This window comes from Eubalaena glacialis, chromosome 14, assembly GCF_028564815.1.
Source record: "Eubalaena glacialis isolate mEubGla1 chromosome 14, mEubGla1.1.hap2.+ XY, whole genome shotgun sequence".
NCBI classification, from domain to species: Eukaryota; Metazoa; Chordata; class Mammalia; order Artiodactyla; family Balaenidae; genus Eubalaena; species Eubalaena glacialis.
Window position 1 is genome coordinate 32,048,674 of NC_083729.1, and position 23,884 is coordinate 32,072,557.

At 44.4% G+C, this 23,884-nt stretch overlaps 1 protein-coding gene across 1 annotated transcript in view; it reads left to right on the top strand.

Moving 5' to 3' along the window:
- The window catches only part of ARHGEF33 (Rho guanine nucleotide exchange factor 33), a 45,765-nt gene that overhangs the window by 19,775 nt on the left and 2,106 nt on the right, over positions 1–23,884 (top strand). Inside the window, exons 9-15 of the mRNA XM_061210680.1 lie at positions 5,484–5,616; positions 7,128–7,211; positions 8,319–8,402; positions 9,984–10,132; positions 11,155–11,319; positions 13,804–14,602; positions 18,293–18,432. Coding sequence (XP_061066663.1) covers positions 5,484–5,616; positions 7,128–7,211; positions 8,319–8,402; positions 9,984–10,132; positions 11,155–11,319; positions 13,804–14,602; positions 18,293–18,432 — 1,554 coding nt within the window. The remainder of the gene's footprint in view (positions 1–5,483; positions 5,617–7,127; positions 7,212–8,318; positions 8,403–9,983; positions 10,133–11,154; positions 11,320–13,803; positions 14,603–18,292; positions 18,433–23,884) is intronic.

Sequence of the window (23,884 nt, forward strand, 5' to 3'; positions counted from 1 at the left end):
AAAGAGTTCCAGAAATAGTCTTTGAAAAGAGAATATCAGTGACAGCAGGTAACCCTTGGCAAGTCTCAAATTTAGATTCTGAGCAGATAAGAAAATGAGTGTAGTCTCTGGGGCTTTCAGTGTCCCTGGCCTGTCTGTTAAGAACCTAAAAGAGGAATAAATGCTACAGTGAGGGAGGCATTCCTGTCTGTTGCCATCTGCATGTTCCACTGGGATCCTGGAAGACCCCCTGGAATCACTTCTCATGAAAGTACAGGGAATGGATGCAATGGAGGTCTGAAGTGGCCATTAGATAAATGATACAGGGCTGATATAGCTATGAACTTGGACCTTTTTCATTATTTGCTCACGTGATCCTGGATGATGTGTGAGTCGTGTGTGTGTGTGCACCTGTGTTGTGGCGCAGTGCTTCCAGAGGGCCTGTGATGTGTTACAACAGCTTGCTAGCCCCAAGGGTACAATACTCCTCCATCTATATGTTTCCAAACTTCAGATTTGCTCTGCTTGCCTCTCTGTTGAGAGAAAGCAGGAAAGAGAAACTATGATTTGGTGGGAAAAGACTAATGTAATAAAGATGTAATAATCCAGATCAACTGAGGAAAAGGCCAATCCAAATAAATGAAAAGTCTGGATGATAGACTACTGGAGACAAATACAGCATCGCGACTTTAAGCATTCTGTCGGGTAATATACACTGGTGGCTCATAAACCATGGGAAGCCCTAACTATGTTTTCCTGATTCTTATCACCCCCTCACCCCCAATCTTACTTGGCTTTGCAGCTGCCAGCAGTACACCCAGTCACCAAAATGCAATGCTCCCCCTATCTGGGTGATTGAGGTAAGAAAATATTCCCTGATAAATCCACCAGTGGCTTAACTATTTTCAAGAATTGTTTCACTGGGACTTCCCTGGCGGTCCAGTGGTTAAGACTCCGTGCTTCCAATGCAGGGGGCGCGGATTCGATCCCTAGTTGGGGAACTAAGATCCCACATGCCGCATGGTGTGGCCAAAATATAAAAAATAAATAAATAAAAAGGAATAAATTTCTTAAAAAAAAAGGAATATTCATTGTTAAAAAAAAAGAATTATTTCACTGCAAAACTGAAGTAAACAAAATAGAAAGCAGCAAGGAGCAGAAAGGGTAATGTGACACATAAAGCTGTGAACAAGAGAGGCTCTGGATTGGGTTTTACTTTCTCTCGGCGGCCACCTAGATTCTTGCTGGTCCTTCCTTTCCCTTCTGGCCACTTGATTCCCCCTCCTTCACCCCAATTGAGCTTGTCGTACCCTCCCAGATTGCCCCTTCAGCCCTCCGAGAAGTCTCTCCGGCCTCTAGCTACCTTGCTGCTGCCAAAGACTTGCTCAGTTTACATTAAAACAAATCTAAAACCCAGTATACCTTTTGATGGGCTTTGCCTCCATATCTAAGATTCTAAGCCAGCAGCATCTCTTTCTAGTCTCTGAAAATGTGGGGATGGAGCAAGGAGAGAGAAAGAGAGGATTGTTTGCTCCGGAATACAGTAACCAGGCCCCATGCTTGGCACTTCATTTATATTAACTTCATGAAATCTTCACAAGAACCCTGTGAATCCTACCTTATAGATGAAGAAACTCAGGTCCAGAGAGGTTTAAAGACACAAAACCAATAGGTGCCAGAACTCAAGCCCAGGCCTGTCTGACCCTGTGTCTTCTGCTCTTTCAACATCACACTGCTTCCCTAAGGACCATGTGATTGCAAAGATACCACCTTGACTAACAGCAATATGCCAAGTGCCTCAGCCAGAAGCCGACTTTGTCTCTTCCTATTTCACAACTTATGCTTCTCTCTTAACCACCCATAAGTTCTTACTTCAGATCTCAGCTGACTTGTCAGGTAGGCATATGTTCTTAGCTCATGGAAGCTCTTTTCTACTTGCCCTCACTTCTACTTCTCATGACCCATTACTGAGAAAGAAGTGGGCCTTTCCCCCAAATCCTGAGATTAAAAAAAATTAAAACTATCATGCCATCCTCAATGAAAGTAAGACAATGGCTATTTCTCATATCCATGATAATGCTATTCATGTTAGTTATCTGCTAAGCTAACCCTCTTTTTTGTTTTCATAGCCCAAGAAGAGAAAAGCTTCAACTCAGTATTCTTAGTGCTAATCTCTGGTTTTGAGGTTTGCAATGTTGCCCTTCTCCTACCTGGGGTTAGACCTTCATCCTCCTCCTTTACTCACTATGTTTCTTTTTTTTTAAAGCTTTCTGAAGCCTCCAGGTGTACTTTATTTAAATAGACCAGCTGAATGAAATACAAAACAGAATGAGATTATTCCTCCTCCCTACTGGCATTTTTCCTCCCATGCAAAGATGAAAATTAATTTATTAACATTTACTATTTTTCCCATCACAAACTGCAAGCCTTCTGCATCTTCTACCCTCACTGAAAAGTCACCTGGGGGTGAAAACAACACCTGCTACAACTACATACCTGACACTCAAACCTGAGGTTGCCACGTCTTCTCAAGCCTATAAAATAAAACTTCAGGTTTTCTGCAGAAAAACATGAAGCACTCAGGAGTCTCCTCAGGCTGTTTCAAGCCAGCCCTGCCCCTGGCTGAAAGGGCCTGACGCTGCAGGGGCAAAGGCTGCCAGCTGAAGCCTGAGGGGAACGTGCAGGCTGTTGTCCATTTGTAGGAGGATCACAGAAGTTGGAGTTCTTGACTTTTTCCGGTATGATTCACGCACACAGAGCCACAACCTCAGGCTCAAACAGTCCTGTCTGAACCCCTATCAGGAGGGACAAAGTCAGCTCCATAGGATTGCCAGTTAGCCTTAAAAACTAAACTCCAGGGCCACATCTACCAAGAACTCAGCGAGCTGTATGCTTCAGATCACCACCAGGTGGCCCATATTTTAATTATCGATGCCTCACCTTGCCGCTGAAGCTCAGGAGCTGTTTTGACTTAAGAGCTAAGTTATTAATTTGAAACTATAACTGGATTTTCATTGATTGCTTTTAGTTTATTTTTCTCGTTGCTTGAGTACTGTATTGTGGGAGTTGAAATTACTTTGAAGGCTTTAGAAAGAATAAACTACTCATGTTGCCATAATCTCACCCCTGGTAAGGAATAGGAAATAAGTTGAGCACGTAATACTTCTGTCTTAATGAAAAACTTGCTTTTGGGAGTCAGGTCTGGCTCCAGGCAAAATAGTGAAATAGATTAAGTGTGTCTATGCTTCTTGCTTCTTTCTCCCTCTGCTCTCCACTTCCTGGCTTACCTCGTCCACACTCTTCCCTGATTTCAAATATTAACCTTATTAAATTAAAAAAAATTTTTTAAAGCCTGTTTTCCATATTTGGTATAGAACCCACTGTAAACCATTGCTCTTCATGTAACTTACATGCGTCCATGATGCTTGATGGGCGCCTTAGCCTTTTCTGACCCTCATCCTGAAACCTTACTCTGTTAGCCCAGTGGACAGTCCAGGAGACATCTGGACTCCAACCAAGCTACCAGCTGTCAACTCTGCAAGTACACTGGTCACAGTGTAGCAGAAGGCAGCTTTCTAGAAAGGAAAGAAACAGAAAGGACAGGACAGGACAGGAAAGGTAGGAAGGAGAGAAAAAGAAAAGAGATAACCCAAGACATATTATATAACCTACAGTGACAACCCATCACAAAGTCATATCTCACGACGGTGCCCTAGCATCTCTCAGTGTCACACCAGGAATATTACCCAAAGTCACTGTCAGCCTCTGGGTGGGGAGAAATCTTTCACATCTAGATCTTTTGCTGGTGCAGTGTTTCACTCTTTCAGTTTGATCAGTTGTGCTTTCCTCCATCAGCTTTATGGTCTTCTCCCAGTCAAGACTGTCTCCCAGCCACTCCTCCAAATTCCCTTTGGTCTGGGCAGGGATTACTTAGATCTTCTGAGCCCACTGCTCATGGGTCAGCTGGCTCTGCATGTGTGGAGGCTCATGGCACAGGGGGTGGTCAGATGGGGGTGGAAGGAATCCTTGTATCTTTTCACAGGAGGCTGGGTATCCCATTCCGGCATTTGTGTGTCCTCTCTGAGCTACGACCACGGGGGAGTCTTCTTTGCCTGGAGATGGGTTGAAAACACCTCCTTTCAAACTGGCGTCCTTCCTTCTGTTCTCAACAAAGGTCTGCTTGTTTGCGGTTGGCAAAGCACCCCAACCGTCCACTAATTTACTCTCAGTAGACCCTGGGGAAATATCCAAATAAGTTTGGTTCTCAGCAACAAGCAGGCCATCACTTTCATCTTTGTTAAACTTGTGGTCTTGGCTGCTGTCCCCTTTTGAGACAGACTGCATTCTGCCTATGGAATGTGCATCTCTGCTTTCACGTTACTATGGGTAGCCCTTGAATTCTTTGCTGCGCGAAGCCAAGGACCCTTACTTGGCAGCCTGTCCCGGGGACCCGCCCGAGACCTGGGACATGACCATTCTCTTGCACCCCATTTTCCTGCAACCTCTTTACAAAGGATGTTAATAAATCTACTTCTTACCTAAAAGAAAAAACAAACAAAAAACCCAACCAACCAAGCAACAAACAAACCCCCCCAAAAACCTTGTGGTCTTAAAAGCACAGGGTAACCTATTTTCAATTTCCCTAAGTTACCAAGCTGGAGCTGAAATCCCTGCTGTAGCCCAGTAAGACTTCAATCTTTCTGTTTCTTCCTTCCTCACTCCTACAGGCCTCTGCTCACCTCCCTTCTCCATCCAATCCCCCTTCTTCTTCCTCCTGTGATTCTCTTTCTGTCTCTCCTCTCCACCCCATCCTCCTCTGACTTCTCTCTTCTTTCCTTCATTTCCTCTGAAAAAAATGAGGCACACTGAGATGGCTGGGGGGATGTGAGAGCAGGAAGGGGGCTCAGCAAAACTCCTGGGAATAGCAGGCCAGGCCTAGTTTGTAGCCTCCCCCGGCAAGACTCCATCCTTGCCCAGATTCTTCTTAGAAACTGAAGGAAAGGGGAAAAGGAACACTTTTATGCCCTCATCCCGAGCTTTCAGTTGCCAGCTTTAAACAAAATTTCTCCTTACCTAAGTACAGTCTCCTACCCAGTAGCTAAGAATGACCCAGTGCCACCTTAATGTCCTCATGTGCAACATTAATTAGAATAGACAATTTGCACATCAAGTGGGAATAACTTTAAAACATTGAAAAAGATTTGCCTTAAAATTTCCACTGTCACATAAATAAGAGTGTACCAGTTAAGCTTTAAAAAGGCCATTCGAGTGATGTGCCCTTTACTAGTTCAATACATTCGTATAGGAGCCATCAGTAAAGGGGTCTTTCTATAGTCTGAGGATATCTGCTGTGAGGTTGACGATGACAGACTTTTTTTTGAATACTAAAGGCAGACCTGTGACTCAACATATTTTGAATGGCTGGGAAAATGGGACAAGCTCCATTTATTCTTGTAGAGCCTTTTCTTCTCTACACCTGGTTTGTGTGTCTATTCTGTTCCAAGCCTCTTCCCTGGCTCTTTACGGTACCTTGTCCAGCAGCACCTGGATTTGCTTCATGCTCTGCAGGAAAGGGTCTTGAAGTGGCCACGCCAAGGGGTCCTTGGAGATTTATTCCTTAAGTTAACAAATGATGAGGTAAGTTTTTTTCTTAATCCTTTATAAACTTGAATTATATGCGTCTGTGTCTCCCTTGTCTGTTTCTCTTAATAGAGAATCTAGAATCAGTGAATTTCAGAGTTAGAGGAACTCCTGAGATCTAGTCTAACTTCCTCATTCTACAGATTATGAAATAAAGTTCAGAGAAATTAAAAGCCTTGGCTGAAATCACCCAGCTATCTAGATATTTGTAGATCTGTGGCTAGAACCCAAGTCTTTTAACTTCCAGATCATCACTTTCCACTGTACTATAACTGCCCCCATTGAATATGCACGTGTATGTGTGTGTATGTATGTGTGTGTATAAGTATATATACATGCACATATATATCCATCCATACATATAACATAAATGAGAGTTTGTATATATGTATATACTTTCACGCACAATTTCATTTCCTAGAGATTTTTTAAAATGTGATGGGCAGCTATTTGTCTGGAATGTTTTTTGTTTTCACTTCCCTGGAGAAAGGATGCTAAGGTTTGAAATCTCTATAATGTTCTTCAAAGAAAGTATGATTTAGGCCACAAGTTGCAAACTCAAATGCCTATAGGGCCAGACAATGACATTAGTGAGTAGAAGTGAGCTGAATGTAAAACAATGTGGACTGCTGGGAAGTGAGCTTAAGTGGAGCACATATGCATTCTACAAAGAATAGCTACTCAGCTTTATCCAATTGTTATGCAGGAAAAAAGGACTAGGGTTACCAGAACTTCTGATATTTTAAGAGAAGCTGGAAATCCAGAATTTTGTATGAAATTTTCTTATTTTAAAAATATTGTGTGGGCTAATTAAAACTGGTCTGCAAGCCAGATTTTGCCTGCAGTTAACCTCTGTATATCGATGATTCTCAGCTGTGATTAATAATACAAAATTTACAAATTATTTACTTGTATAGAGTGGATGTAATACTATCCCTCTAATATCACTTTTACTCATTTGTATTCAGTATGCTTTCTTGAGCTGAAAATTGTTGTATCTATGGGAGTATAACTTTGAAAGGTGAGAACTGTTTTCCTGAGGGGATATTCCATAGGTGAATATGCAATTAGTGGAAAAAGTCGAGCATCCCTGGTCTAGAAACTATGAGGTGAGTTGGACAAAGTTCCTCATTTAGATGTAGATGATTGAAGCATTTCATCATTAATGAAAGTAATTAAAACACAAAATATGCATTTTTATCATTGAACAGCTTTTAAAAATTTTTTTCAACTTACATGGCCCCTTCCCTCTGCTTTGGTTTATCATTTCACTTTCTCTCGTTAAAGCAGGGATACTGAGTTTTGTTTTCCAAATCCACAGGAATATTTTCCTTAAAACCAAAAAGATTTTTTAAGGTGAATAAAAAAAAAATTTACTAAACACATTAAATGAATGATCAAAATAATCTCTGCAAAGTACTCCATTTAATATGCATGACTCTGTAAACATATTAGTTATCATTCCTGTCTCCAGGTTCTTACCATGCCTTTTTCTGCTTGTTTTCAAGAATAATTTTTTGGATTATTATGTTGCTTACCTGAGGGACCTGCCAGAATGCATCTCTTTGGTTCACGTGGTTGTTCTGAAGGAGGTATGCGTGCACTGTCCTTTGGTTACACGTGTAACTATATGATGTTGCTCATCTGCCCAGAAACTACAGCACATGCGCTCTGAGCTTGCTCTCCAGGCTGGGGAATGGCTTGAACAGAGCCACTGACACTCCTCCCTGGGGTTAAAGGAGCCCACTCAAGGATCAGTGCCATTGCTTTGGTCTTTGCTGTTCCTCACTGACCTTCTGTTCCATTCCATTGGAAATACAGACGAAGTAAACAGCTATTCTAAGCAGAGGTCTTCAGACTGCAGCTTGCAGCCTTGAGGGGTTTTGGGTTTTACAGGCTCAGACAATAAGAAGTGAATATTAAATTCATGTTATCCTGTATCTGTCAGTTTATAAGATTATAAAATGGCTTTAGTCATGTTACTTTAAGTACTGCTTCTGCAATGATATATTAGGTGCTCAATAAGCACATATAAATATAAGACAATTCTAGTTATTTTAGGTCAATAGAAAAGAACCATATCAGGAGCTCTAAAGCTAAGAGTTAATCGAGTTTCACAAGAGGTGAGAGGCTCTATTAACTTTCTACTTCAACCCCCTACTGCTCCCAACCCAGTACACAATACCAACCACGTGTTAGCACTCAGCAAATATTTGAGAAAGGGAAAGGAGGGGAAGGGACATGGAAAAAGTCCAGCATGTTTCCTGCTGCCAGGCCAGCTGACCAGTTTCTAATCATACTCCCTTCCCCATTCTCATGAGGCTCCCATCCACCCTAGTGCCTATTCGTAAGCCACTGTAAAGATGACTGGCCGAAGAACCTTAATGAATTTAGTCAACTCATATATAATTTACTGAATGCCCACTGTGCTAAGATGGTGTTGGAGGGTGGGGAAGAGGAGGGAGTAGTTGGGAAACTTGGGTGGATTCTAAAGAAGTATATGACATGCTCCCTGCTAGAGAAGAGTTGCCTCCTTGAGCATGTCCCCGAACAGATCAATGCTGCATGACACTCTAGATGAAGACAATTCTCTTCAGAGAGGAGAGTAAACCCTTCTTACTCTGGGGGATCTGACTCTGGGGTTTGAAAGCCAGAGCTGGAGGGACGCTGAAGACTGACTCCAACTTTCTTTCATTCAGGGTGACGAAGAGATTAAGTCTGACATCTATACACTGTTTTTTCACATAGTTCAGCGCATCCCTGAATATCTGATACATCTGCAGGTAGGTATGGCTGGCTAAGCCACTAAACTGATTTTCATGCTGAACAGTTGTTTTTAGCTTCCAATGAAAGACACTGTGAAGGGTCAAGGAATCATTAATATTTCTAAGAAGTGTTTAAATGATTTAGATTGTTATGATTACCCCATCTCCACCTTGTGGTATGAGCTAAAATCTGATTCTCTAAAAATTTTTGGCTCGTGATGCCAAAAATGAAGTTCTATCTTCATTGACCAGCAATTCACACCTATGCTGATCCAGGATCTTTCTATGGCAGCTCCTGCCAGACCCTGGATACCTATTCAGTCCCTTCCACCTTGGTTCTACAGCCATCTAAATGCACCCCTGACTACTACTTTCTTTTGGCTTGCATCCAAGGGTCTACAATACATTGTGCTTATGTCTTGTGTCACAGGAGAAGCATGGAGAAGCTGATGAGCTGACTTCTTCACACCATTTTCCTGCAGGGTTTGTAGCACCTTGGAGGCAGTAGAGTTCAGAAAGAGAGACTCATCAACACCCCTACCAGCCCCTCTTCTTCCCACCACCCACCTGTTCTGGTTTAATTGCTGACTGATCTTCTTAAGTAATTCAGTGAAAGCATCTCAGAAATGCTTGGGATTTGTCTCAGGGAGAAGTAGCCCAGTATTAATATTAAAAAGACTTTCAATTGTATGTGGCTTTAGATCTTAAAATCATTCTCTCACAGTAATTATCTAATTTAATCTTTTCAACAATCCCATGAAATAGGTATCATTATTAACATTTTTTTAGATAAGGAAATGGAGACCCAAAAAAGTAACTTGCCCAAGTTAAGACACCTGGTCAGTGAAAAAATATAGGCCTGAAACCCAGGTCTTGCAAGCAGGTTGTAAGTAAGGAAATAAGAACCCAGATTCCGCTGTCTGACTTGAGTTCAAATCCTAACTCTGCTACTCATTAGATGTGTGGCCCAGTGAAGATTATTTAACTTCACTGTGCCTTGATTTCCTTATTTGTTAATTGGAGTAACAACGGCACATATCTAACTGGGTTGTGGTAAAAATTAAATGAGAAAATAATGTAAAGGACTTAGTGCTTGGCAATAGGAAGCACTCAATAACTGTTAGCTTTCCCAAATCCAACCAGCATGCACATTCCACTATAGCACAGCAGGCAATGTAACAGGAGGGGTCACTAGGCCAGGCTTGATCATAAACATCCCCCTCACTTCCAGCCTTGATGCCTGACCTTCTCACCATTGGTCTGACTCCTTTGGGTTATAAGGCATTGCCTATAGAGAGTAATTGTTAGAATGGCTCCATTACTTCAGAGATCTAATTAGTAGATCCTTCTAATTTTTCAGATGGAATTATGTTCAAATTCAACTCGAACAGGAGCAATAGTGACTATTATTTTCCCTTGGTGTGATGGACAAAGAGAACAGCAAGTTTGACTTTTCAGTTTGTAATTAAATTGGCCATTTGCATCATTTTGATTAAATGGCTACCAAACTCTCACAACAGATCAAGGCAAGGTATAGAAGAGACGAGACAACTTTTCATTCTAACTATGCAATGCTGCTTCCTTTTTTCCTCCATCCAGAACGTCCTGAAGTTCACAGAGCAGGAACACCCTGACTATTACCTACTTCTTGTGTGTGTTCAACGCCTGCGAGTATTTATCTCACACTACACCCTGCTGTTTCAGTGCAATGAGGATTTGCTTATTCAGAAACGGAAAAAACTCAAGAAGTAAGGTTCTGATGGTGCAGTCTAGAGGGTTGATCAAAGGTTTCTGAGAACAGGGATACAGACGGTCAATGTGAGTGTCTGTCACAAGTAACCACATTGAATGCAAAGCGGCTGAAATGCAGTGATGGAGGCGGAAGAGAAGAGAGAGCAGGGGAGGGAAGAGAGGCGGCCAGGTTGGCTACAGGAGGGAGGTATTTACTACCTGGTGGAAATTAATTTAGAAAAATAAGCACTTTTCCTCTAACGCTTATGCAGACCTTCTATTATCTCATGTTGCTAACCACCTCAAAAACAGTTGTTTCACTAAACTTGCCAGGTTTAAAGTTGCAGATTAAAGGCCAGAATGTGATTTCTTTCATTAATTCAAGAAATATTTACTGAGCACTTATTGTATATCAGGCACTGTTCAGCAAACTGAATATACTGCAAAGAACAAAACAGACAAAAATCTTTGCCACATGGAGCTTACTTTCTAGACCTGGGTAGCCAGTTAATAAATAAGTTAGATGGTTTAAGTGCTATGGATAAAAATAAAACAAATAAGGGAGGGGGTGGTGGTTGAAAGGATTTCACACTAAGAGGAAACAGGAAGGACTGATTAAGGAAAATCTGGGCTTATGAGGGAACAGAAGCAACTCATAACAAAGCTTCCTAATAACCTGGAATTCTTTCAACCTCATCCCAATCCAATGAGGAAAACAGAATCAGTTCTGTGCACGCTTTACACCAGTAAAAGATGCTATGTCCCGAGCCAGGGCTCCTCTAATGGATGACTTCTCCTCATACTCCCCTGACCCCCAAACTCAATTCAGCCAATTAATCAGCATCCCTACTCCTAACCCAGCATCCAGCTTGCACTCTATTATGTAAGCAACCTGGTTTGTAGAGAGCCCTGGAGAGACCGAGAACTTCACAGCTGAGCTTCATCTGAGAAATAGTCTGCCTTTCTTGGTATAATGTGTGTACTCAGAGAGCTGATTTCCCATTGTAGACCCTGAGAATTATTACCTCCATTCCATTAGGTCATCCATGGCGAAGCTGTACAAAGGGCTGGCTTCCCAGTGTGCAAATGCCGGGCAAGATGCTTCTCCCACTGCAGGCCCCGAGGCTGTCCGTGACAGTGGGATCCACTCAGAAGAGATGCTGCAACCCTACTCTTCCGCTCCCAGTTCTGGCCCTGCTGTCACGTAAGCACCTGTTGCTGTGGAAAGGTTAACGACAATGCCCTCGCCTCCCAGGTGGTCTGTGTTGGGTAGCAGGCCAGCCTGTATTAGGAGTATGGCCTACAGGACTCCTTCCTCCCTCTTGCCCCATCAGCCCCATATGTGGCAGGCAAGCAGCTGACCCAAAGTTTGGATCCCAGAGGACGGCACTTATGTTAAAGAGCAGGCCTAGAGGCTGGAGGTTACTCCCAACAATTTCATCGCACATAACCACCCTCCACCTACAGCATGAGTCTCTCTGGGTTTGGACAATGACGGAGTGGAAGGGAGTGCTGTAAGATGACAGGAAGGCATTTTACAACCCCTCAGAAAGGTGGGAACCCACTTAATGTCTACAAAAGATGTAGTGGAGAAAAAGTTTTCCCAGTCAGGGGTCAGAGGAAGTCTGGGCTCTGAGGATGAGAAATACGTCCGAGGTGATACAGAAAGAAGGCTGTTTAGCCCTTCCCAATTCTCCTTGAAGCTTCTTCAGAATGGGACTTCATGACCTCTGTTCTTCACTTATGACAGCTTCTCTGAAAGCTGTTCTGGGCAGTGGATGGATTTGACAGTCTTTTAAAGTCGCTGCACACAACCCTCTCGCACACTAAGCTGGATTCTCATTCAGCCAACTTCTTGATGATCTTTAGGGTAAGGATTAGGCTATTTACATATCTGGAACTCATTTTACCTCTGAAGGATGTCAACTTGGCCACCTTTGAAACTAGGACTTCTGGAAGAATAAGGGAAACCAAAACTCAAAATTCCAAACCCCCAATTTACCAAATATAGACAATTCTCATGAAACTAATTCCTTAGACTATAATTTCTGCTTTGGGTTTTATTATCTTAAGGAAAATTTAGAACTCATGCAAGAAGCTACTTACCTGTTCTAAAACTACAATGAAGTGAGAGGCAGGCAGCTGAGATTACTTCAATGTTTAATCCCTACAGTTTTTAGAATGCTAATTACAGTCACAGGAAGGAGCAACTGATCAATAACACAAAATAAATCCTGTTTGCTTTCTGCCCTTATCTCTTAAAATTGAGAACATTTGTCAGTGAGAGATGGAAGTGCAAATGTGGAGGCAGAAGGGAGAAATTTTATAATCATTCTGAAAACCTATGAGACATTCACTTTTCTATAAATAGAGCCCAGGATGAGTTTCTTACTATAGAGAAAATCCTAGAAGTCCTATAAGGAGAGAACTCCTTACAGAAAAAAATACCTTTCCTGGGTTGGGAGTGGGAGACAGGAAGTGGAATTTTAGTTTGTGGATCACTTCAGCTCTTAAAACAGTGATAGAACTCTCTACTTTGAAGTGAGACAAATAGAGCCCAAAATAGAAATCCCTAGAGATTATATCCAGACTGAAGATGGCTGTCATTGCATTCTGTGCTAGAAACATAGCCAGAAAAAAACCCAACAAGAGTCTTCCAAGTTAAAAGAGAATTCAAGTCAATATTTCATTTTACTATTTTTTTCACCTCTGTAAATGTGAGACCTAATTTTCATCTTAAGACCACCAGAGAAAGACAGTCAGTGTTAGCATTTACATCTGCATTCTTTATGCATTTTTGTGGTAGAACTAAGTATGAATAAATAAACTAGCACAACCAGTTTGGGTCAGTGTATCGTAGTCCAGTCACATCTGTCTGGCAATTAATTTCAGCAGAACTGGCAAACCACATCCAATCTGATGCGTATTCTATCCAAGTACCCAATGTTAATTATTCTTTATCCATGATTAAACAAAAAAACCCTCCATGAAATTGGGCATATTCAGAGTGACAGCCTTTTCATTTCGGTAATGTTTTTTTGGGTGGAAGTTTGAGGCAACTTATATAGCATGTTTTATAGCCACAAGGAATTTTTAGTTTATTATGAAAATTTCAAACATAAAGTAAAATATACAGTAAACCCCACACACCAACATTCGGAGTCAACGGTTATCAAGATTGTACTCCACTTACTTCATCTGGGAATTAATTCTTAAGCATTAAGATCCACGAGTTGAACAAAAGTTGTTTTCATGATTTTACATGACTCTGCTAGGGCAAGAAAGGGAGAGAAGAGAGAAAAGAGGTGCCTTGGGGCCTTGACAAGTGGTGGGAAGGGTCGGAGATTCCACATGGGGAATGATGAGCATCCTTGGCCTACCAGCCATCTCTGCGCAGTGCCTCTGGGCTCAGACGGGTACTTCCGGCATCCCCTTCACGGATGGTCATTTTCACTCTCCCACTTGGGGGACCAGGGCTCGTGGGGACTCCTTAATCTGAGAAGCCTGTGGCGCTTGGGAGGTAACACACGTAGGCGGCTGGGAGGGACAGAGAGGAGGGAGTCGGCAGTTTGCACCTAAGCGGTATCCGGCAGGCAGTGTGTCGGTCCCGGCCTTGCGCTGCTCGGTGAGAGGCGTGCACTAACAAACCGTAAGCACACTTGTTTTGTATTCTCTTTCCCCTTTAAAGACATTTGATGCCCCCACTGAAGAAAAGCCAACAACAGCAAAGCTTGATGGAGAGCATGCAGCCCGGGAAGCCCAGTGACTGGGAGATAGAAAGCAGAAAGCACGAGAGGCCTGAGAGCCTCCTGGCGCCGGGGCAGTTCTGTGCCGCCGAGCAAGACGTGAAGGCGCTCGCTGGGCCCCTGCAGGCCATCCCGGAGATGGACTTCGAGCCCTCTCCGGCCGAGCAGCTGGGCAACGTGGAGCGCTCCCTGCGCGCCCCGGCCGAGCTCCTGACCGACGCCCGCGGCTACGTGCCCGCGGCCTACGACGAGTTCGAGTACGGCGGCGAGATCTTCGCGCTGCCCGCGCCCTACGACGAGGAGCCCTTCCAGGCGCCGGCCCTCTTCGAAAACTGCTCGCCTGCCTCTTCCGAGTCCAGCCTGGACATCTGCTTCCTGCGGCCCGTCAGCTTCGCCGTGGAGGCCGAGCGGCCCGAGCACCCGCTGCAACCCCTGCCCAAGAGCGCCACGTCTCCGGCGGGCAGCAGCAGCGCCTACAAGCTGGAGGCGGCAGCGCACGCGCACGCCAAGGCCAAGCCGCTGAGCCGCTCCCTCAAGGAGTTCCCGCGCGCGCCGCCCCCCGAGGGCGTGGCCCCGCGCCTCTACAGCACGCGCAGCAGCAGCGGCGGCCGCGCGCCGCTCAAAGCCGAGCGCGCTGCGCAGCCGCACGGCTCGGCCGCCTCTGCCCGCGGCGCGCCCAGAACCTACTTTCCCCAACAGAGGTCCCAAAGCGAAAAGCAGACCTATTTGGAAGTAAGGAGGGTAAAGTAAAACCGACCCCAAACCCACAGCGCTGGCAGCCCCGGGTCTAGATCTCCAGGGTGCAACCTGGGCTCACCTAGCGTGGAGGGGAAGCAGGCTGGCCAGGCGGGGGCGCAGAGGCCGGGCTGGGCGAGGATGTTGAGGGAGAGCCCGGATTAAAGGCTTGACTATCAGTGGCCCTCGGAGGAGAGCGTTAGCGCCTATTCTGCAGTGCCAGGACACAGGAGCATGCCTTACCTATATATGTAGGACGACCGAAAGACTAGGACTCCTGGTAGACGTGCTTAAAACGCCTCCCCCCACCCCAAGTGAAAGAGTTAGAGGTGTTCTCTGCCTTGCTGCTTAAGCTGTGGCACCTCCCAGCTGCACTTCACTTGAAGGGCACTGCACTCAAGTCCCAGGCCTGTTTCTTCCTTTGACTGTTAGGCGCACCCCTTGTTTACACGTTCAAAATATCGAGCCCTGTGTGCCAGCCTACTGTACTCCCTGACCTGCACCCTTGTTTGTAGCTAGGGAGGAGGCAAGTTGCCCTCTCGCACTGAGGACTCCATGCAAAATTGACTACAAAATTCATTTCCGCTTGCTTTCCTTTTGCCTGGAAAAGGGTGTCACCTTACTTGGCAGACTGCAGTGGGACGAGGACAACACAAAATAGTCAAGGAAGCATTGACTCACAAACACCTACTTTGGCCTCTATATCGATGTTTGGTATTTTGATGTCTAACCTTGGTGTCTGCAAGCCTTGGCAGATTTAAAGAGGTGTTTAAATACACATCCATGAAAGGACTAATAGTTCCTGAGCAAATAATTTCTCTGTACGTGATTGGAACAAAGGCAATTTCTGATTAAACGGAGTAACAGTGTGGCTTTGACCTGTGCCCCCATCCTTACTGTTAAACATTTTAGAAGTGGTGGTTAGGGTTTACAGGACAACTCTGTATTGATTGATACATCTTGAAAATGACAGTCCAGGACTGCCTTTACCTGGACGATGTATCCCTTGCATCCAGCACTAGGGATCCGTTGCCTAGGTGAGAAAGGGTTTTCTCCCAGGAATGAGGGCCCTGCATTCCACCTGTTTCTATCTCCAAGTGAGTGGGAAGAGATCGAAGATCATTGACTCCTTTCATTCATTCATTTTTCAGCAAACACTGAGCACCTGCCTTGCACCAGTCTCTGTGTCAAGTGCTCAGGGTTCAGAAATAAATGGCATCCAGTCTCTGCCCTCCAAGGCCACTGGCTTAGCCCAGGAAGGAGACGCATAAACACAGAATTATAATAAACGGTGGAAGCACATGGGAGGGCATTTAAACCCTCCTAAGGTGATGATGGTCAGAGAAGTCTCCTAGATAGTTTGAACGTCTGAATTCAATTTGAAAAGCTGCTTAAAAGTTGGCTAAGTGAAGAGAGGGGTAGGGAAATATGAAAAAAGGCTCATGGGCCTTTTACAAAAATGGCAGGGTGAGTTTTTCCTTGTAAATATTGTCCCAGGTGGGAGTGGTGGACCTTAGGCCAGAGGAACATGAAGAGCCTTGGAGCTTGCCGCCCACCTGGACTCCAGAAATCAAAGTCTGTGTCTGCTTCCTGAGAGGGCAGAAACGCCTTAGCGTGCCCAGCTAAGGTTGCTGAGTTTCCCCAGGATTCTCAGATTTCCTTCTGCCTCTGATTTTCAACTCTGAACGTTATAAAATTCTGTTAGGTAAAATTTCTCAGACAAATCAAAGTTAGGTGTGTGTCAAAGTTTAAAAGTTCATTAACAAGGGAAGTAGAAAGGAAATAATAGTGCCAATTCAAAGTGACTTGGGATGGGCAGAGATATACATACAGAACCTTATAACTAGTATAGTCTAAGCTGCAAAGAATGCTTTTATTTCATATGGTCATAAAAATGTCTTTTTTTCCCTAGTTGATGTGTGAAAAATTGGAAGCTCAACAATTGCTAGACAAAAACCATTAATCAGAGCGAGATGGGGTTTTAGTTGCAAAAGATTAACTCTTCAAATCCCCATCTTTAAAGATATCAGCTCTTTCCTGCTGAGACGTGCAAAGTTCCTAGGGTTCCAACTCCTCAAATATACTCTGTGTATCTTCCACCCCTGCCCTCAGAGCCAACCAAACCCTAGTCTTTAGTGTTCTGTTTCTAAGAGTCAAGAAAGAAGACACTGTGCTTTAGTGGAAAGAGCACCTGACTGGGTGTCAGGAGATCCCGGTTCTGGTCCTGACTCTGCTGCCAGATAGCTGTGTGCTTTTGGACAATTCATTTGGCTTCTCTGTGCCTCCAGTTTTCTCATCTGTGAAATAAGACAATCTATACCTACCTCACAGGGTTGTTGTGAGGATAAGGCCAAATAAGATAAAGTTTGTGAATATGCTTCCTAAAGTATGGAATGCTATACAAATGCAAGATATTATCAAGATCATGATTCCACAGATTTTCCTAAAACTATTAATAGATTTAGTCCTAAAAAGTCCCTAAAAGCCCACTTCTCAAAATATGGTCCTTGGGCTAGTAGTAAATGTATTACTTGGGAGCTTGTTATAAATGCAGGATTTGGGCTCCACCCGTGACCAACTGAATCAGAATCTGCATTTTAGCAAGATTCGCAGGTGATTCATATAAACATTAAGTGCAGGTGGGCTGGCACATACCTTAAACTGCTGGTTTTCAACATCTAAGTGTGCAAAAAGATTATCTAGGCCTAACTTCAGAGATTCTGGTTCAGATAGTCTGGCTTGGGGCTCAGGAGTCTACATTTAAATAAAGGCCCCAGTTGATCCTGTAGCCCCAGGACCACACTTTCAGAAATGCTACACTAAGCCATTAAGGTGTTGATCTCCGTGGTTTAGTTATGAATCTTCATAGAATCTCAGAGACTCTCTAGATCTGCTACTACAACCCTGAGTTAAGGTCTCAAAGTCAAACCCATATGTTTCCTGAAAAAAATTCGTCCCCACTCTTCGCTCTCTATCAGCAAGCATTCACCCATCCAATTCATGAACGTTTCAGGGTGGTTTTTGCTTTGACTTCTTGGCTTCTCTTTTTGGTTCAAAATTAAGTAGCTATTTTAGGTTGCTTTTTAAAAAGAAACTAGAGAGTTCACAAAAGATAGAGCCTTGTTTTTAAATTTATTTTAACTTTACACTGTAAATAGCATGGATTAAGAATTGTAAAAGGCATGCGTGCAGGTTGAAAATATGAGTTGACATTTATTTCTAAACAGATCTGACCTCTCAAAAACTCCTTCCATCATTAATGTCTAAAGTGGAGAATTAGGAACACGAGTTTAAATTAGTATTAAAATCAAGAAACTTTTTTATTTTGTAGAAAGAGAAACATAGCCAGGGATATGAGGGGACTACTCTTGGTTTTCCAGGAAGACAATATTGTTGCCAGAATAAGAAGTTAATCTTCCTTTATTTCCTGATCTTTAATTACTGTTATATCATAACCCTACTCTAGACTATTTGCCTTGATATGTAGAAAATACTTCTACACTCAGCAGAAAACTATCCTCTTTTCAACTGCTGGTTTCTTAATTAGCCTAGGTTTGCTTTGGTTGGAATAGGGTGCCCGCCATTAGCCTTTTGGAGTGGGAGAGGAAAGTGACAAGTTAAAAAAAATGTCCCATAGTCAGGATCAATATTAACTTTGGAAAAGAGTAAAAATACACCCCTCTTTTGTGTTTTCAGGAGATGCATTTAGAAGACGCCACGAGATTCTGTCCAAAGGAAGAAAGAGAAAGTGAACAAACATCTTTCAGCGATCAAAACCCCAGGCAAGACCAGAAAGGGGGCTTTCGCAGCTCCTTCCGCAAGCTCTTTAAAAAGAAGTGAGTAGCCCTTAGACAAGACAGCATTGTAACTCATTTCCCTGTGGGCTAAGTCTTGAGGTTTTAACAGTAATAAGTATCAAGTAGCCTGGTTTCACCCAACTGCTTCAAGCTCAGTGCCTGCACCCAGTAGCCACGATTCCTGCCAGGTGAAGATGTTTCTCATTGTGATCTCGTAGAGTAAAAGCAAACTCAGCTCTGTCCTCTGCTGCTTCTGTCTTTTAGCCCTACTTCCTTGTTCCCAAAGTCATGTGTTCTGAGAGGAGTGAGCAGAGGAGGTCCCCTAGGAAATCCCCTTTGGCTGGGAGGAGTGGGATCCACTATTGGAGTTGGGTGTAATGGGTGCGCCAGCAGGATCTCCCCACCTGTGGAAAGTTTTCTAAGGCATCACAGCGCTTCTGCCTGTAGGGGCCTATAGTCATCCTGGTTGCTAGTGCATATTTTGGGGGACTTCTGCCAGTGTTTGCCCTAGCAGAAATGATTGAATGGATTTGGCTTGGGTCCTAGTTAAAAAATCACTTTAATGGAGTTTCCATACTCCATAGGAGGCAAAAACAAGGCCTCTCCCTCCTGTGGTCCTTCTAAGATTCTCAGTCCTTGCTGTGTGGAATCACCCACCTGTCATTTCGGTCAGCACTTATTAGCACTGTCTCGCAGACTGGGAGACCATGGCCAAACCCCAGCATGAAATGTAAGAAGCAAGAGCTGAGCGTTAGCATTTGATGGTGGGGGGGGTCTCCAGTCCAGCCATCGCCTGCCTGGAAGACGGCTCTCTCTCTCTCTCCACTGGTCCTCAGGCCTGTTCCCTCTCCCTTAGAGAGATTTGCCTGCTACTTAGTTTCTCTTGGAAGAGGAGGTTCTTGAAGTGAGTTTTAAACAGGAAGTCTTCCCATTTTAGTGGATGGAAAAGTTAAAGACACTATCGCTGACTTTGCAGAGCTGCTGATAAGTGACGAAGCACAGGGAAATCGCTTTCTCCTGATTTAGATAATGGTCTTGATGTTAGAATTGGGGGCAGGCCTGGAGTGAGGACTTTTTTCGATGGTTTGTCTAATTCCTCTCTGATAGGGAGGGTAGTACTGAGATGAGTAGGTCTCCGATTGTTGGGCCCACCTGTTGTGACTGGAAGAAGAAGGAAAGGGGGAGAAAATACCGCAGTGAGACAGCCCCACTCCATGAGTCCCCTTTCAGTTTTGCTAAAGTAGCCCCGTGCGTGCATGACTATTGCTAGATCTGCTTTATTCAGGGGATAATGAGCTGAGAATTGTTCCCCTCTCTCTAGGATCATAGATTTAGATCTTTCCTGACCCAGTACCTATTGTCAAGTTTTGTTTTTTTTTTAATATTTATTTATTTTGGCTGCTCCGGGTCTTTAGTCGCGGTGTGCACGTGGGATCTGGTTCCCTGACCAGGGATCGAACCTGGGCCCCCTGCATTGGGAGGGAGATCCCCTTACTGACAGGTTTGACAGGGTGGAGAGAACTGGAGGCAGACAGCTCTCCAGCCTGACCCTGGGATTTAGGCTTCTGAAATCTTCGGAGGGCTGCAAACTCCTAAGGACACTGCTTGAGCCTATCTTTTTATTTTATTTTATTTTATCTATTTATTTATTTATTTTTGGCTGCATTGGGTCTTTGTTGCTGCCCACAGGCTTTCTCTAGTTGTGGTGAGTGGGGGCTCTTCTTGGTTGTGGTGCGCGGGCTTCTCATTGCGGTGGTTTCTCTTGTTGCGGAGCACGGGCTCTAGGTGCGTGGGCTTCAGTAGTTATGGCGCACGGGCTCAGTAGTCGTGGCTCGCGGGCTTAGTTGCTCCGCGGCATGTGGGATCTTCCCGGACCAGGGATCGAACCCGTGTCCCCTGCATTGGCAGGCGGATTCTTAACCACTGCGCCACCAGGGAAGCCCCGAGCCTATCTTTTTATTTTTACTTATTTTTATTTTTAAACCACAGTACTTCCCAGGAAAACAGCCACTTTTTGCCCAGTGCCATTTATAGTGACTGGGTGCTGTCTGTTAGAAAGCAGTGAGTAATGGATCCACCACGGCTCCTTTACAAATTCCCGTTTTTCAGAGATGTAAGAAAACACTCTGCCAGCTGCCTGAGGCAGAGGGAGTGGGCTTGTCCTCTCTGTATCCAGGGGGCAGAACTAGGAGCAATGGGTAAGAGGAAGAACTTTCTAAAAATGCAGCTGCCTGGAACTGGAGCTGGCTGCCTCATGAGGGAGTGGGTTCTCTTAAGGAGAAGCTAGATGACCCTGGTCAGGGATGCTGTGAAAGGGATTGCCACACTGGGTGGGAGATCACTGCCACTTGAGCGCTTTCTAGTCCTGAGGTTTGCTTTATCTGTAGTTTGACTTTGTTGTAGATCAGTCTGGGTGATCACATCTTTTTAACACCTGAAACAAGAAATTAATGTGGCCTGGGACCTCTAATTTTAAAGACTCACCATGTAGAAGACCAGATTTTGTCTTTCTATAGCTTCCCACAGCCCTTGGTTCAGTGCTGAGCACTTGCTGTGGACTCTCCAAATTTTCACGTTGGTTAATTGCTTTCAGCCCTCTTGCAGCTTTTTGGGATCCTTTTTAGAGGGCCAGATGGATCCCCTTAGTCCTCTTATCCTTTTTCATAGATGAGTCCCTCCTGCATCCATCCAATTGCTGCCACCAATCCTGGTACTGCCTTTGTATTTCAAATTTGAAGTGTTATACGCATGGAAGCAAAGGTGGCGCCACGCAGATGGCTGCTCCCTCTGGCAGGCTTTCCTGGCTTTTTACATCTTGTGTAGAACTGTGAGCACCATCATGTGATGCTTGCTTATCGCCTCGTGTCCAGGGTGCTGCGGTGGGCACTCTGGGGACTTGGCATGGGATAAAGCAGCAGCTCTAGTAGCTTTTCCTGAGTATTTTCATCCAAGAACCATGGAAAGTTTGTTCCACTGTGCTGAAGTAGAGACGAAGGGCAGGGAGGCCCCAGTGTAGCACAGAAAGGTGAGTGGCTCTTAACTCAGATGAGAACACTCGATTCTTCTCATTAATGGAACATCCTTTATTATATGCATGTGCTGTGCGAGATGCTTGTCTCGGAATTGTGAGTGGCTTGGTTGGTCCCAGCTGTTAGTAGGAACTTGCACCCTGAAGCCAGGCATGCGGACAGGTACAGGGAGGAACCAGAGAGAAGGAGAATCAGCCCATTCTCCTCCCATGTGTCGGGAGGTCAGGCTGGCAGCAAGCTCTGGGACTTCAAGATGTGGTTCATCCCGGGTACTGGAGTCATGTCAGAGGCTGGCCTCAGAGGTCCAAAATGGACCAGCGCCAGAAAAGCCACGTGTGTCACATCAGGGGCTCGCTGCCTGCCTCTCCCACGGCCCTCTGGAGGCTCACTCCCGTCTGCGCTGACACACGTTTTGTATCCATAGGGGCTTGTTTGGCTGGTGGCCCCACCCACCCAGAATGCTGCTTCGGGACGAAGCTAGGCATGGAGCCAGATGCAACAGAAAACCTGAGAAAGGGTTCTCTTCCCTCTGAGGCTGGGAGGGCCGAATGCTCCTACCCACAAGGATTCAAAAGGGAGAGTCAACCTGACATCATAAAACAAAAAAAATCCTGAAAAATGCCCAAGATATTTGGGGAAAAGGATGACGCTCTGATTGTTTCTATCTTGGGCACATTTGTCCTGGGTAGATGCCAGGTCACGTGTCCCTGAGAGCTGCCCAGAATTGGTCAGAATAAAGACTGCATATCTTAAAGTTGGAAAATGTTAAATGATTAAAAAAATTTTCAATGAGGATTCTTAGAAGCCAGGAACAGACCTAATGTGATAGACTGATGCTGGACTGAATCCTTGTCCCCCTGCCTTTGAGCAGGACGGTAGGCAGACTATCCCATTCTGCAAGGATCTATCTGGAGGGTTTCAAAAACTTAAATCTAGACTGTCCTGAAGTCTGAGACAGATGCTACTTCATCTTTATATATAAATCTTGCACTTAGGCTAATAAGTAGTCTTGGTTGGGGGTGTGCATGGGGGAAAAAGGGTTACGTAAAACAGCTTAGGGGCAGGGAATGTAGATGCTTTCTCTTTTTATCCTCAACTCTGGGGGGAGTGGAAGACAAAGAATATGGCTTCCAAATGATTAATTCTGTTTCCTCACCCATTTCTTCCTCTTTAGCACTTTGTAACTCACATGCCTCAGAGTGTCTCCTTCCCAGTCAGCACCCTCCCTCTACCAGTCGCGTCAGAACCTCTTATTTTCTTAACCACACACTGCAGAGAGAGCACTTCTGCAGGGCCCCATATGATTGAGTGTCAGTGAATCCACTTCTTTTGTGTCCTATCAGCTGTCTTTGCATCTACTCAGCCTTGGCTGTGGAACAGACCATGTAATAGAAAGAAGGACTACTAACGAATCAATTGATAACTTTACCCTCACCTTCTCTACCTCCTTAGAGCCTATCTCAAGTTCTTCCTCCATTCTTACCCACATTGGGGTTCTCTCTCATTTCCCATTTCACTTCCTTATATAACTTGAAAACTGAAGGAGATGGCTGAAGGGATAACATTTACTTAAACCTGATTACAGATGTTACTCAGTGGGTCATTTGAAATCAGTCACTAAGTTAAGGATCTTCAGTGTTCTAGGTACTGTCATTAGGAGCTTACGATCCAAATGTAAGAGTAACCTAGCTACAAGGTTTAGTACCTAGAACATAGTAACCTCTCTACAGATATGCATTAAATGAACGTTCATTTGTCACCCTGTTGATTACCTGGGCCAAATGATTTGGCCGACAGGATGGGTGTTCCCCTGCTCCCTTACTTCTCCATCTGCATGTTCCTAAAGCTTTCAAGGCAGAGTCTTTCCATCAGAAAGCCAACCCTTCTTAAGTCAGAGGGTCCTGCAGCACTAATTCCAGCCCTCCTCCCTTCCCCCACTCCAAACAAACAAACTTTAAGGCTTACCATAGGAAATTGCTACTTGTATGACCCACCCAACTTGTGATTTTTCTTCATCTCTGTCAGTTGAGTGGAAGGAAAGTTAGTGACAGGTCCGTTCTTTTCCCGTCAAATATTTGGATGGCTGTGTCGGAATGTACTAGTAGCCATCCTACCCTTACCCAGCAAGCGTTTGCCTGCCTGGCCCTTTATGTATTCCCAGGTCTGCCCTGCAGTCAGCCAAAATGGCCCCAGGAACTCAAAAGCCATTTCTGTTTTATCGAGGAAGGGGATAAAAACAAATACACTAGCTCTTTCTCCTAGATTCTGCAGCTTATGTCTCAGTAATTTAGGTATGCATTACTCGAGAGCCACACCTTTGGAGGAGTCCATGAGTTGAGGTGGCCATATTTCATTAGAAAGAAATCAGTTAAAAATATCTTTAAAAGGATAAAAATGAGCTTTTAGTCATAGCTACAGTAGAATGCTGGATTTTGAAAATGATTAACACGTTAGCCATTAGT